This window comes from Artemia franciscana, chromosome 6 (genome assembly GCF_032884065.1).
Source record: "Artemia franciscana chromosome 6, ASM3288406v1, whole genome shotgun sequence".
Taxonomy (NCBI): domain Eukaryota; kingdom Metazoa; phylum Arthropoda; class Branchiopoda; order Anostraca; family Artemiidae; genus Artemia; species Artemia franciscana.
The window spans coordinates 4,247,972-4,264,386 of record NC_088868.1 but is presented as its reverse complement, the minus strand read 5'-3'; the positions used below and the strand labels follow the sequence as shown (position 1 = coordinate 4,264,386).

The 16,415-nt window shown below is 35.9% G+C and overlaps 1 protein-coding gene across 2 annotated transcripts; it reads left to right on the top strand.

Moving 5' to 3' along the window:
- Positions 1 to 1,545: 1,545 nt before the first annotated feature.
- Positions 1,546 to 16,277, top strand: LOC136027931 (zinc finger protein 271-like). 2 transcript variants are annotated; one of them, XM_065705383.1, is made up of 4 exons: positions 1,555 to 2,660; positions 5,195 to 5,359; positions 10,524 to 10,688; positions 13,133 to 16,277. In XM_065705383.1, the coding sequence occupies exons 1-4, from the start codon at positions 1,643 to 1,645 to the stop codon at positions 14,113 to 14,115; spliced, it is 2,331 nt and encodes a 776-aa protein (XP_065561455.1). In that variant the 5' UTR covers positions 1,555 to 1,642; the 3' UTR covers positions 14,116 to 16,277. The 2 variants fall into 2 exon arrangements, with proteins under 2 accessions (XP_065561456.1, XP_065561455.1); XM_065705384.1 differs by lacking the exon at positions 5,195 to 5,359 and having other exon boundaries at positions 1,546 to 2,660.
- The last annotated feature ends 138 nt before the right edge of the window (positions 16,278 to 16,415 follow it).

Below are 16,415 nucleotides of genomic sequence, written 5' to 3'. Positions count from 1 at the left end.
GATAGCCTTGCAGACTCAAAGGACTGCAGGTACATACACAGGCTCTTGGTTCGTTTTTAGGGGGGGGGAGGCTGAAATGATGGAAAATGCTTAGATTGGAGGGATTGGGATGAAACTTGGTTGGAAAAATAAGCAGAAGTCTTGCATACGTGATTTACATAATTGGAACAGATCCGCTCAATTAGGGGGGGGGGGGTAATTCTGAAAAATAAGAAAACATGACGTATTTTTAACTTACTAAGGAGTGATCGGATCTTCATGAGACTTCATATTTAGAAGGACTTCGTAACTCAGATATCTTATTTTAAATCTCGACCGGATCAAGCGTAATTGGGGGGGGGGGGCAGTTGGGGGGACCGGAAATCTTAGAAAATACTTAAAGCGGTGAGATCAGGATGAAACTGGATGGGAAGAATAGAAACCTGTCTAAGATACGTGACTGGCATAACTGGACCGGATCTGCTCTCTTTGGTGGAGTTGGGGGGGGGTTAATTTTGAAAATTGAGGTATTTGTAACTTACGAAAGGGTGACCAGATCTTAATGAAATTTGATATTTAGAAGGATCTTGTGCTTTAAAGTTCTAATTTCAAATTCCGACCAGATCCTGTGACATTCGGGGGAGTTGGAGGGGGAAACCGGAATTCTTGGAAAACATGAAAATTGGGGTATATATATCTTACGAATAGATGATCGGATCGTAATGAAATTTGATTTTTAGAAGGAATTCATGTCTCAGAGCTCTTATTTCAAATCCCGACCAGATCTTTTGACTTTGGGGGGAGTTGGAGGGGGAAATCTTGGAAAGACACTTGGAGTGGAGGAATTTGGATGAAGCTTGGTGGATAGAATAATCAAATGTCCTTGATACGTGATTGACAGAATCGTACTGGATTCGCTCTCTTTGGGGGAGTTGGGGGGAGGGGTTCAGTGATTTGGCGAGTTTGGTGCTTCTGGACGTGCTAGGGCGATGAATATTGGTAGGCGTGTCAGGGAGCTGCACAATTTGACTTGATAAAGTCGTTTTCCAGATTTGACCATCTGGAGGGTAAAAGGGAGAGGAAAAATTTGAAAAAATTAGGTATTTATAACTTACGAGTGGGTGATGGGATCTTAATGAATTTTGATATTTAGAAGGACTTTCTGACTCAGAGCTCTTATTTTAAATCTTGACCGGAATTAAGCCTCTTATTTTCCTTTTTAAATCAATCTATTGATTCATAGAATTTTGTTAGAGCTCATACCATATGATCTCTTGGCTCTTAGCTCTTCTCGCCTCGTCACAAGTGCCATATGAGCTCTTAGCTCTTGTTGTCCCATACCCGTCTGTCGTACTTCAAGAAGAGCTAGGATATCAATTTTATATTGAATCATCTGCTTTATGACTTGTTCCTTCTTAGAGTATTGGGACATGGTTCTCAGGTTCCAGAAGCCCAGTTTAAGCTTTTTCTGTGCAGTCATCAGCATTTTTCATTGCATTAAAATAGCTAATTTTAAAAGCTGATATTAGTATCACCACGAGGGAGAGAAGAGGAATCGAAAAATAAAATCAATTGTCAAAAGATATTGAAAGATATACTGTTTTATCTCTATAATACTAAAACATATTGAAAGATTAATTTTTTGTTTTCGGTTTATTGAGGTATGAAATTTTGTTTTATTTGGGTTTGTTTTCTCTGTAGACTTTTGAGACATATTGAAAGGTCCTTTTTTGTTTTGTTTTTTTGTTTTGATTTTTTTGTTTTATTCGTTTTTTTTTATTCTATAGACTTTTATATTTTAGGTCACTTTTCACCACACTTTTCTGGAACGCACTTGCAGGGAATTATGTCACTATTTGTTTCAAAGAATCCATCTACGAGTGGTTTCTCAAACGAATGTGCATTGGAATCTGAAGGAAAAAGCTTAGGAAATCAGAAAACTGGTTTGAAAAGTTGCATACAAAGTGACAAGAATAGAAAATTGGAAAGATATCAAAGAACTCATAAAGAGAAAAAATCATTTAAGTGTGAGATATGTGACAAACAATTTTCTCAAAAGCTGCATTGGAAACAGCATCAAAGGGTACATTCAGGAGAAAGGCCTTTTAAATGCGATGTATGTAAAAAACGCTTTTCTGAACAGGGCAGTTTGAACAGGCACCAAAGAGTTCATACCGGTGAGAAACCGTTTAAGTGCGATGCATGTGACAAGACCTTTTCTCAACCTGCAAATTTGAAAACACATCAAAGAATGCACACGCGTGAAAAACCATTTAAGTGTAAAGTTTGTAACAAAACCTTTTCTTATTCATCGAATTTGAACCTGCACCAAAGAGTGCATTCGGGTGAGAAACTGTTTAAATGCGATGTATGTGACCATAAGTTTTCTTTTGCTGCAAATTTGAAAACACATATAAGAATTCATACTGGTGAGAAACCATTTAAGTGTAATGTTTGTAACAAGACCTTTGCTCAGTCTTCAAATTTGAACCAACACCAAAGAGTGCATTCAGGTGAGAAACCGTTTAAATGCGATGTATGTGACAAGACCTTTTCTCAACCTGCACATTTGAAAACGCACCAAGGAATGCATACGGGTGAAAAACCATTTATGTGTAATGTTTGTCACAAAACCTTTTCTTATTCATCACATTTGGACAGGCACCAAAGAACGCATTCAGGTGAGAAACCGTTTGAATGCGATGTATGTAAAAAATGCTTTTCTGAACGGGGCTATTTGAACAGGCATCAAAGGGCTCTTATTGGTGAGAAACCAGTGTTTTAGTTCAATACTCCCCTCAACGTTCTTGAAAGGCTCACCTGAATACCCTTCGTCTTTTTGAAAAGCGAAGTTCAAACATGTATACCTTTCTCAATAACATATACTATGCTTAAACAACGAACTAATTGCCTTACTTATAGTCTTTGTCCTGAAGACTGTGGGGAGGTTGACATCCTAATACTAGACCTTTCAACAATACTGAACAAAATAGCTCTCTTGAAATTTTGGTCGGATTTGTTCTGCGGAATTACAGGCTTGAGGAGGGGGGGGGATTGATTTCCTTTCTTTCACTTTTGACTCTTAAAAAGACACTAAAACTTCCAATCAAATGAGCTCCATTTGATCCAAAGTTTATGCAACTACCCATTCCATAAAACCTTATATGTGCTGGGCTTAACTTACAACCTTTGTCCACTGACTAGAGGGAGGGAGAGTAGCTGCACTCCATCATGTTTGACTTTTAAAAGGGAACTATAACTATAAATTTCAAAGCAAATGAGCGTCTTCTAAAGTTCACACAATCACCCCTTCCATAAAAATCTTATACGCCGCTTGGGTACAACTTAAAACCCTTATCCCCTGACTCTGGGGGATTTTGTTCACCCTAAAGACCTTAATATATGATTTTTGGACTAATTTTGAACAATTGGCTATCTCAAAATTTTGTTGGATGAATTTGTAGAAAATAAAAGGTAGGGGGAGGGGGTGTGCCTCCGATCAGTTTGTCTCTCAAAAAGGGAACTAAACATCTGATTTCCAATTAAATGAGCCCCTTCCGAAGTTTATACGACCATTTTCCATAAAAACCTCTTTTTCCCTCGGGAATAACTTATCAATTTTGCGCTTAAGGACTTGGGGGGGGGGCTTATCCCCTACAAAACAATTTTCAGACCTTTCAACTAAGTTGAACAATGTGGTTACCTTAAAATTTTGATTAGATGCTTTTCGGAAACTGATGGGTTTGGGGGGGGGGCATGTTGCCCTCCAATCACGTTTGACTATTGGCAATTTCAATTTCCAATCGAATGAGCCTTTTTTTTTAAAGTGGTAATTACTAACAAATGGTAATATCAAAAATTCTACCAGATGCATAACTTGCATAACTTGCAGCCCTTGCCCAGGCGGTGGTGGGGGGTTAGTCATCCTCAAAGACATAAATAACATAAAAAAGGTTACTAGCCCCTTTAATTTCCAATCGAATGAAGTTTTATTCGAGGTTTCTACAATAGCAAATGGTCTTGTCAAAATTTCTGTAAGTTGCATTTTAGGAAAATACAAGGTATGGGGAGGGGTATCCACCCTTTGATCACTCTTAATCTTAAAAAAGCACTACAACTTCTGATTACTAATCCAATGAGCTCCTGAAGTTTTTAAAATCACCCTCTCTATATAAGCTTTATCCCCCCAGAATATAACTTACAACTCTTGCCCTGAGGGCTGTGGGGGGTGTCCTCCTCAAAAACAATATTGTTGGAACTTTCATTTATGTTGAACAAAATACCTTTCTAGAAAAGTTGATTGGATGTGCTTGGGGAAATGGTGGGTTTGGGAGGGGTGTTTGTTGCCCTTCAATCACTTTCGACTATTGAAATATGGCACTAGCCCAATTTTACCCATCAAAATGCAATTTTACCCATCAAAAGCAACAAGCCTAAAAAAGATTACTTGATTATAGAATGATGTTTTGACTTATTTTAACAAAATGGCTATCTCAAAAATTTGATTGGATTGATTTGAGGTAAAGAAGCCAGGATGGCTTGTTACCCATCGGTCCCTTTTGATGCTCAAAAAGAGAAATAGAAATTTCAATTTCCAATAGAATGAGCCCTCGACGAACATATGATCATATGATCATTCCTTCCATAAAAACCTATGTACCCCCGGGTTCTGAGGGGATCCTTAAACCCTGAAATTTTTACTATTTGATTTTTAATCAATTTTGGATATAATAAAAATCCCAAAAATTTTATCGGATGTATTTGGGGAAAAGATGGCCTATTAGGGAAGGAGAGGGGGCTAGTTGCCATCAGGTTAATTTTGACTCTCAAAAAGGGAACTAGAAATTCCGATCTACAGTCGAGTGAGCCCCCTCTGAAGTTTTTACTATCATCCCTTCCATAAAAACCTAATATGCCTCGGAGGCATAACCTAAATTACTTGTCACCAGGATCTGGGGTAGGGGGCTGTGTGATCCCGGGAGTTTTTGTCATATGATTTTTGGTCAATTTAGCTCAGCAACACTTATCCAGGAACTTGTAGTTATGAGAATTTTGTTATATATTTCAGGTTTCTGTTTTCTTTTGGTTTATATTAAGTAGATTTTTAAAAACGATTTTTGAAAAAACAGCACATACATGTGATTTTATGTATACATATAATGTCTGTATATTTTACATTTTTACGCGTGTCTGTTTAGTTAAAATTTTGTTTTAGAAGTTGAAGATGTTTTACCAGTTGACAGCGAGAAGCTCTTTCATTTTCCGAATCATCTTTTGTCACCAAAACGTGAAGATGTTCCTTTGTTCAATTTACCTAGCATATCAGGACCATGTAAATTTGAATACGACACCCAGGAATCCAAACGTTCTAACAATGAAGGTACATTGGAAATATTGTTTGGTTGTTTTTTTATATATGTTAGATAATATTTTATTGGACAAAAATAGGACTAAAGGAATTCATATTAAGATGGAACTTTTTTTGTATCTTAATCCAATGTGTAGGTGTTTTTGCAGTCTCTCATGATTATTTTTACGGCACTTGGTATTAACCAAGTGACATATAGCAATCGCAAATCTGTCGGTCTGTTGGTCCTGGTTTTACTACTTAAGGCACTTCCAGGTAAGCTAGGTCGATGAAATTTGGCAGGCGTATCAGGGACCGGACCAGATTAAATTATAAATAGTCGTTTTCCCGATTTGACCATCTGGGGGGGAGTGGGGAATTCGGAAAAAATAGAAAAAAAGAAGTATTTTTAACTTACGAACGGTTGATCAGATCTGAATGAAATTTGATATTTGGAAGGATATCGTGCCTCAGAGCTTTTCTTTTAAATCCCGACCAGATCTGGTGACATTGGGGGGGAGTTGAGAGGGGCAAACCTAAAATCTTGGAAAACACTTAGAGTGGACGGATCGGGATGAAACTTGGTTCGAAAAATAAGCAAAAGTTCTAGATATATGATTGACATAACTGAAACGGATCCACTCTCTTTGGGGTAGTTGGGGGCGGGGGGGGGGTTAATTCTGAAAAATTAGAAAAATATGACGTATTTTTAACTTATGAATGGGTAATCGGATCTCAATGAAATTTGATTTTTAAAAGTATATCGTGTCTCAGAGCTCTTGTTTTAAATACCGACCGGATCTGGTGAGATTGAGGGGGGAGGGAGCATAGGAGGGGGAAACCTAAATTCTTGGAAAACACTTAGAGTGGAGGGATCGGGATGAAACTTTTTGGGAAAAATAAGCACAAGCTCTAGATACATAATTGACATAAGCAGAACGGATCCACTCTCTTCGGGGGGGGGGGGGTAATTCTGAAAAATTAGAAAAAAATGAGTTATTTTTAACTTACGAACGGGTGATCTGATCTTAATGAAATTTGATATTTAGAAGGATATCGTGTCCCAAAGCTCTTATTTTAAATTCCGACCGGATCTGGTGACATTGGGGGGAATTTGGGGTAGGGGAACCTAAAATCATGGAAAATGCTTAGATTGGAGGGATCGGGATAAAAATTGGTGGGAAAAATAAGCAGAAGTCTTAGATTCGTGATTTACATAATTGGAACGGATCTACTCTATTGGGGGGGGGGTTAATACTGATAAATTAGAAAAAAATGACGTATTTTTAACTTTCGAAGGAGTGATCGGATCTTCATGAAACTTCATATTTAGAAGAACCTCATAACTCAGATCTCTTATCTTAGATCTCAACCGGATCCAGCATCATTGGGGGGGGGAAGTTGGGGGTGGACCGGAAATCTTAGAAAAAACTTAAAGCGGAGAGATCAGGATGAAACTGGATGGGAAGAATAAAAACCCGTCTAAGATACGTGACTGATATAACCGGAACGGATCTGCTGTCTTTGATCGTGTTGGTGGGGGGGGGGTAATTTTGAAAATTGAGGTATTTTTAACTTACTAAAAGGTGGCCAGATCTTAATGAAATTTGATATTTAGAAGGATCTTGTGCTTTAAAGCTCTAATTTTAAATTCTGACCTGATCCTGGGACATTGGGGGGAGTTGGAGGGGGAAACCGGAATTCTTGGAAAACGTGAAAATTGGGGTATTTTTATCTTACGAACGGGTGATCGGATCTTAATGAAATTTTATATTTAGAAGGAATTCATGTCTCAAAGCTCTTATTTCAAATCCCGACCAGATCTTTTGACATTGGGGGGAGTTGGAAAACACTTGGAGTAGATGAATCAGTATGAAGCTTGGTGGATAGAATAAGCAAATGTCCTTGATACGTGATTGACGTAACCGTACTGGATTCGCTCTCTTTGGAGGAGTTGGGGGGAGGGGCTCAGCGATTTTTGCAAGTTTGGTGCTCCTCGACGTGCTAAGACGATGAAAATTGGTAGGCGTGTCAGGGAGCTGCACAAATTGACTTGATAAAGTCGTTTTCCCAGATTCGACCATCTGGGGGGCTAAAGGGAGAGGAAAAATTAGAAAAAATCAGATGTTTATAACTTACGATTTGGTGATCGGATCTTAATGAATTTTGATATTTAGAAGTACATCGTGACTCAGGGCTCTTATTTTAAATCCTGACCGGCATTAAGCCTCTGATTTTCCTTTTGAATCAATTTATTGATTCTTAGAATTTTGATTTAATTAGATTTAATTAGAACATTAAGCCTCTGATTTTCCTTTTGAATCAATTTATTGATTCTTAGAATTTTGTTAGAGCTCATACCATATGAGCTCTTGGCTCTTAGCTATTCTTGCCTCGTCACAAGTGCCATATGAGCTCTTAGCTATTGTTAAATTTTTACTTGAAAGTGGTTTGGTAGGTTTCAATATTAAACAGTTTTTGGTAACGAACGGTAGGTAAGGATTGACGTAGCTCAAAAGTAACCGAAACTCTAACGACAGAATTTTGATACCAATAGGTACATCAAAATAAATTCAAGAAAATTTTCCGTATTTTCGAAAAATGGGTGAAACACCCCCTAATTGTTATAGAATCTTAATGAAAATCGCACCATTAGAGTTAGCATATCAGAGAACCTTAATGTTGAGGTTTGAAGTTTCTATCTACAAAAATGTGGAATTTATATTTTTTGGCAGAAGAAAGATTATGGATGCTTGTTTATTTGTTTGTTGTTTTTTTTTTCTTTTTCCAGGTGTCCTTCCAGGTTTGACCCAGTTGTCCTAGAATATCGTGAAAGGGCTTATTTAAACGGAAATAAAACGTTCTAGTGCCTTTTTTTCAGTGACCAAATAGATTGGAGGGTAATTAGGCCCCCTCCCTACCCCTTTCCCCCCAAAATTGTCCGATAAAAATTTATAGATGGCCATTTTATTCATATAGTTGAAAGATCTAGTAAATATGCCTTTGGATGTAACATAATACAGCCTCATTTGAAAGGTGTTCAAGCTATAAAAATTGCCCATTGTTTACCCATAGTATTTATTATTGGTAGGCATACGTACATTTTAGGATGAAAAGACGAATTTCCTGCTGTTTTTTTTATTCACGGGGAAATTTTCAGTGGGAGGCAAGTTTCCACTGGTTGAACTTGTTAAAGAAAATTAAACTCTGGGGGAATTCGCTTGAATATCTATACAATTTTTTTTATTTATTGCTTTCTCATTTCCGTCTCAATTTTACGCGTGGAGTTGTTAAGGGTAATTGCCTGGGTAAATTTTCACCAGGATTGAATTGTCTAGAGAATATATCTACTGGGAGGGTATTTCTCCTTGGAGGTGGGATCAGATTTCCTGGGATTATTTAAAAAACGACCAGAAATTAAATTTAAAAAAACAGGTTTTTTTGCAACTGGAAGTAAGGAGGAAAATTAAAACTTAAAACGAGCAGAAGCTATTAAGTATATATTAAATACTAAGAATATAGGAAGGGGCCTGCCTTCTCTTCAACATCTTGCTCTTTGTAATGTACGCTAAAGTTTAAATTTGTCCCAATTCTATAAGAATGACTTATAGAGAACACCTGCCAAAAGTCATAGAAGAGTCATGGCTTTTCTGGCGACAGCCAGATGGCGACATGGCTTTTCAGCCTAATTAAGGTATCCATTTTGGTTTCTATCAATTTCCCTTACTCAGCAACATAATCTTAGTTTGCTATTTTTAAAATTTTTCTTGTCTTGGTTTTCTAAATTGTTTTTTTTTTTTGTGCAAATTCTATTTCAACTTTTCTGTGAAAATGGTACATAGAATTTTAATAATTTTAACACATACTTGAAGAGGATTTTGAAAGGAACAAATTTACTGTTAATTTTCTTCTAATTAATTTAAAAACGATATTTTTATCATTTTATTTGTCTCCACTAGAAGTTTTTACCATCAGTTTTATATTAGAAACTCCTGCACTGTTTTATAATTAGTTTGAATAGACGGGCATAAATACGGTCAGCGTTTCAACTTGTCTTACTGACATCACAAGTGAATGTTTCAACATATTATGAAAATAGGAGTGCTCCGTCAAATTTTTAAATTATGGTCAAAGATTTTGAAAGACGAGAAAGGCCATTAAAGAAGAACTTGGTATAGTTACTTTACAGAAGTGTTTTTTGGAAGATGGTAAAGAATTGAAATAAAAGAGGCATTGGCTTGGTTGCTGTGCAGAAGCACCGGGAATAGCTAAAGGAAAGATACAAAATGCTTGGAATACCACGAATTTCAAAACATTTACTTGACTTGAAAGAAACATATTTACAAGAAGAGACTGCAGCAGAACTCCCAAAACTGAAAGTTATAACTGCTGGTAGCAATTTAGAATCGAATAATTAAAAAAAAAAAATTCGACGGATGGTCTATGCGCCATATTTTCGAAAGAGCTACGAAGAATTAGTAGTTAAACATATTTATCCACAACTTAGTTCATTTCGCAGTATAAACCTTTCAAAGACCTTAAACTCATTATAGATTTGTGGGGTTTTAGGGGCTTAGGTCCCCATTATTTTAGCGAAATGGCTATCTCAAAAATTTGATTTGGTGGATTTGAGGTTAAGAAGACAGGAGGGCTAGTTGCCCTCCAGTCCCTTTTGATTCTTAAAAAGGGAACTAGAACTTTCAATTTCCAATAGAATGAGCCCCTGACGAATTTATATGATCATTCCTTCCATAAAAACTTTATATGCCCCCAGGTTCCGGGGAGGGGGCTGTGTAAACCCTGGAGTTTTTAATATTTTATCATGGGTCTATTTTTGAAACCATTATTATGTCAAAAATTTTATCGGACAAATTTGGAAAAAAGAAGGTTCGTTGGGGGGGGGGATTGCTATTTGCCATCAGATTACTTTTCCCTTTATAATTTCAGGCTTTACTTTTTTCTATGTTAGTGAATTTCGTTTAATGTTCCTGGTTTTCTTTTGCTTTATAAAAAGTAGAGTTTTAAAAACAATTTGTGAAAAAAACCTGCATATCTGCTGATTTTATGTATTCATATAATATCTTTATATTTACATTTTTACACGTAACTAAAAATAAAAACTCAGATTTTTCAGATTTACTTACTAAGCTTTACTGTTAATTTTTTCTTTGTCTCTTTAATTTAAATTGTGTTTTAGAAGTTGAAGATGATTTACCACGTGACAGCGAGAAGCCCTTTCATTATCCAAACCATCTTTTGTCACCAAAACCTGAAGATGTTCCTTCGCTTAATTTATCTGGCATTTCAAGACCATGTAAATTTGAATACGACACCCAGGAATCCAAATGTTCTAACAATGAAGGTACATCTAAAACATTGTGTTTTTGGTGATTGAAATGTATTGGATAATATTTTCGACAAAAATAGGACAAAGGGACTAAATCTTAAGATGGAACTTTTGTTTTATCTTAAATCAATGCTCAGATTTTTGCTTAACTATTTTGTAGTCTTTCATGAAAATTTTTTAATTTTCACCTGACAGTGGTTTTTTAAGTTTTATTATCAAACAGTATATGATAACGAAGGGTAAGGAGCGACCCGGCTCAATCGTAACCGAAACTCTTAAAACGGAATTTCGATATCAATAGATACATCAAAAGAATCCGATTTTTTGCTGATTTCAAATATATAAGTTTCATTAAGTTTAGTCTTTCCCATTAAAGGTTACGAGCCTGAAAATTGTTTCAATAATAAAAAAAAAAATGGAGAAACACCCTCAAAAAGTCATAGAATCCTAATCAAAATCTCACCATCAGATTCATCCTATCAGGAACCCTGTTGTTGAGGATTCTTTACCTTTAGGTGAGGAGTTCTATCTGATAAATGTGAAATTTGTATTTTTTTTACCCGAAGAAACATCACAGATGCGTGTTTATTTGTTTATGTTTTATTTGTTTTTCTTTTCACAGGGGTGATCGTATCGATCCAATGGTCATAGAATATTGTGAGTGGCCTCATTCAAATGGAAATTAAAAGTTCTAATGCCCTTTTTAAGTGACCTAAAAAAATTGGAGGACAACTAAGCCCCTTTCCCCACCACTTTTTCCTGGAAATTGTCCTTTAGAAATTTTGAGATATCTATTATAAAACTTACTATAATGATCTGATAAAAACAGAACTATAATGATAAAACGACGAGGATTGTTGAGGTACAGCTTGTAAACTTTTTAATATAATAGTACACGATTCAAAAATTCATTCTAACTGTAATCATTGAACAAAGAATTGATTTAGGTTCAGTTCTTGGACAGAATTTTTTGCTCTTTTGGATGGAGAAGAGATGCGACTGAAGAAATATGTTGTTTTTGGCCTTTCCAGTTATTTTATTTCACCTCTTTGTATTGCTTCTTTTTTGAAAAAAACTCTTTAAATTGCAGTTTAATATACTTTTCCTAATGATAAATATAATTACAAAAAGGGAGCATCATTACGTTATATGCATATACAATTAAGAGATCTAACTTTCAAACATATACAGGGCTCCTGAAAGGGGGAGGTGGTACAAGGAGGCCATGTACAAGATCAGGAGACGTTGACAGTTGTAGTAGAAGTGTTGCTATTAGTAATCCTTGGAGGAATATGTCATGGGGAAAGAAAAACTCAATGAAAAGGGCGCAGGATTTTCTAGCATTACTATAAAAAAAAACAATGAAAAAATAAACATGAAAAAGTTTTTCAATTTAAAGTAAGGAGTAGCATTAAAATTTAAAATGAACAGAGATTATTAAGCATATGAAGGGTTGTAAAAAAAGAGCGAGGTATTTAGGAGAAGATAAATACATCGCTCTTTATGCTAAAATATTTTTAGTAATTTTAACTACTTATTCTACGGCCTTTCTGATTCAGGGGTCATTCTTAAAGAATTGGGACGAAACTTAAGATTTAGTACAAAGAGCGAGGTATTAACGGGGGAACAAATCTCCTCATATACATAATAAAAATATAATAATGCAAAAGTTTGTTATATAAGTTAATTCTTAAGTTTCGTATATTTTTTACTAATAAAAACGTTCGTAAAAAATTAAAAGTTCGAGTTACCTTTTTAAGTAACCGAAAAATTGGAGGGCGACTACGCCTCCTTCCCCAACCCTTATTTCTCAAAATCGTCTGATCAAAATTAAGAGAAAGCCATTTAGCCCAAAAAAAGTATTAATGTGCAACTTTCATTTTAATAATTTATGTGCGGAGAGCCAAAATCAAACATGTATTAATTCAAAAACGTTCAAAAATTAAATAAAAAAACTTGTTTTTTTAACTGAAAGTAAGGAGCGACATTAAAACTTAAAACGAACAGAAATTACTCCGTATATGAAATGGGTTTTCCCCTCCGCAATCCCTCGCTCTTTACGCTAAAGTTTGACTCTTTGCCACAATTCTAATTTTTAAAAGAATTAAGAACTGAGTTTAAGCTTTTTCTTAGCAGTCATCAACATTTTTCTTTGCATTAGAATAATTAATTTTAAAAGCTGATATTAGTGTCACCACGAAGGAGAGAAGAGGAATCGAAAATAAAATTAATTGTCAAAACATATCGAAAGATATACTGTTTTATCTGTAGACTTCTAAAACATATTGAAAGATTAATTTTTTTGTTTTCGGTTTGTTGAGGTATGAAATTTTGTTTTATTTGGGTTTGTTTTCTCTGTAGACTTTTGAAACATATTGAAAGGTGTTTTTTTTTGTTTTTTTTGTTTTAATTTTTGTTTTATTCCCTTTTTTTTACTCTATAGACTTTTTATATTTGAGGTCACTTTTCACCACACGTGTCTGGAATGCACTTGCAGGGAATTACTTCACTATTTTTTTCAAAGAATTCATCTACGAGTGGTTTCTCAAACGAATGTGCATTGGAATCTGAAGGAAAAAGCTTAGGAAATCAGAAAACTGGTTTGAAAAGTTGCATGCAAAGTGACAAGAATAGAAAATTGGAAAGATATCAAAGAACTCATAAAGAGAAAAAATCATTTAAGTGTGAGATATGTTACAAAATATTTTCTCAAAAGAAGCAGTTGAAACAGCACCAAAGGGTACATTCAGGAGAAAAGCCTTTTAAATGCGATGTATGTGACAAGACCTTTTCTCAACCTGCACATTTGAAAACGCATCAAAGAATTCATACCTGTGAGAAACCATTTAAGTGTAATGTGTGTTACAAGACCTTTGCTCAGTCTTCAAATTTGAACCGACACCAAAGAGTGCATTCAGGTGAGAAACCGTTTAAATGCGATGTATGTGACAATACGTTTTCTCGCGCTTCAAGTTTGAAGATACATCAAAGAATTCATACTGGTGATAAACCGTTTAAGTGTGACGTATGTGACAAAATATTTTCTCAAAAGCAGCATTTGAAAACACATCAAAGAATTCATACCTGTGAGAAACCGTTTAAGTGCGACTTATGTGACAAGACTTTTTCTCAACATGCAAGTTTGAATACACACCAAAGAGTACATTCAGGTGAGAAACCGTTTAAATGCGATGTATGTGACAAGACGTTTTCTTGCGCTGCAAGTTTGAACACACATAAAAGAATTCACACCGGTGAGAAACCGTTTAAATGTGATGTGTGTGACAAGACTTTTTCTCAACCTGCAAGTTTGAACGCACATCAAAGAATTCATACTGGTGAGAAACCGTTTGAATGCGATGTATGTAAAAAATGCTTTTCTGGACGGGGCTCTTTGAACAGGCATCAAAGGGCTCATATCGGTGAGAAACCGGTGTTTTAGTTCAATACTCCCCTCAACATTCTTGAAAGGCTCACCTGAATACCCTTTGTCTTTTTGAAAAGCAAAGTTCAAACATGTATACCTTTCTCAATAACATATACTATGCGTAAACAACGAACGATTTGTCATACTTAGTCTTTGTCCTGAAGACTGTGGGGAGGTTGACATCCCTAACACTAGACCTTTCAACAATGCTCAACAAAATAGCTCTCTTGAAATTTGGTTCGGATTTTTTTTGTGGAATAACAGGATTGAGGGGGGGGGGGATCGATTTCCCTTCATTCACTTTTGACTCTTAAAAATACACTAAAACTTCCAATCAAATGAGCTCCATTCGATCCAAAGTTTATGCAACTACCCGTTCCATAAAAACCTTATATGCGCTGGGCATAACTTACAACCTTTGCCCACTGGCCATAGGGAGGGGGGCTAGCTGCTCTCCATCATGTTTGACTTTTAAAAGGGAACTATAACTATACATTTCAAATCAAATGAGCCTCTTTTAAAGTTCATACAATCACCCCTTCTATTAAAACCTTATATGCCGCTTGGGCATAACTTACAACCCTTATCCTCTGACTCTAGGGGATTTTGTCCACCCTAAAGACCTTATTATATGATTTTTGGACTAATTTTGAACAAATGGCTATGTCAAAATTTTTGTCGGATGCATTTGTAGAAAATAAAACGTAGGGAGGGGTGGCCCCGATCAGTTTGACTCTCAAGAAGGGAACTAAACATCTGATTTCCAATTAAATGAGCCCGTTCCGGAGTTTATACAACCATTTTCCATAAAAACCTTACTTGCCCTCGGGAATAACTTATCACTTTTGTGTTTAGGGACTTTGGGGGGGGGCTTTATCCCCTACAAAAAAATTTTCAGACCTTTCAACTAAGTTGAACAATGTGGTTACCTTAAAATTTTGATTAGATGCGTTTCGGAAACTGATGGGCTTGGGGGGGGGCATGTTGCCCTCCAATCACTTTTGACTATTGAAAAAGGCCCTTTCAAATTCCAATCGAGTGAGCCTTTTTTTAAAGTTAATACGACAACAAATGGTAATATCAAAATTTCCACCAGATGTATTTTGGGAAAATACGAGGTGTGAGGGGGGGAATATCTGCCCTTCGATCAAGTTGAATCTCAAAAAGGGTACTAGAATGTATAATTACCAATCCAGTGAGCCCCTTCGAAGTTTATACGACCACCCTTTCTATAAAAATCTTATATGCCCCCAGGGCATAACTTGCAACCCTTGCTCCGACGATGGTAGGGGGTTAGTCATCCTCAAAGACATAATTAAACATAAAAAAGGTTGCTAGCCCCTTTAATTTCCAATCGAATGAGCCTTTTTCGAATTTTCTACGACAGCAAATGGTCATGTCAAAATTTCTGTAAGTTGTATTTCCAGAAAATACCAGGTACGGGGAGGGGTATCCAACCTCTGGTCACTCTCAATCTTAAAAAGGAGCTAAAACTTATGATTACCAATGCAATGAGCCACTCCGAAGTTTTTACAATCACCCTTTCTATACAAGCTTTATTCCCCCAGAGCATAACTTACAACTCTTGCCCTGAGGGCTCTGGGGAGGATGTCCTCCTCATAAACAATATTTTTGGACCTTTCATTTATGTTGAGCAAAATGCCTTTCAAAAAAAGTTGATTGGATGCGCTTGGGGAAATTTTGGGTTTTGGAGGGGTGTTTGCTGCCCTCCAATCACTTTTGACTATTGAAATATGGCACTATCCCTTTCAATTTCCAGTCGAATGACCTCTTTTCAAAGTTTCTACGGGAACTCCTTCGTTACGAAGTGCCCTGATAAAAAATAAAAAAGTAAATAAATAATACATGGTGCCATCCGCGCTTTTTACTTAGACAGCTCTATTGCGCTGTCTTATTCCAATGTACTATCTATTCCTAATGCATAAAATTGATGAAATTCAATTTTAACCATCAAAAGCAACAAGCCTAAAAAAAATTACTTGATTATAGAAAAAAGGCAGAGACCACCCCAAAGATTGAGTTGGTCTTAATGAAAATAATACTATTAGATTCAGAATATTTAAAAACCCTTCTTTAGAGGTTTGAAGCTCCTCCCACACAAAAATGTGGAATTTCACAGTTTTCTGAACTGAGAGGCCACAGATGCCTGTTCATTTTTATTTAGTTCTTTCATCTATTATGAATGAATTGCGGTGGGTCATAATGGAGATGGGGGAGGGTAGATGCCTAAAAGAGGTACGGTATTAAAAGATTTTAATATCCAAATTGTCTAAATTTCAATTAGGCCTTAGATA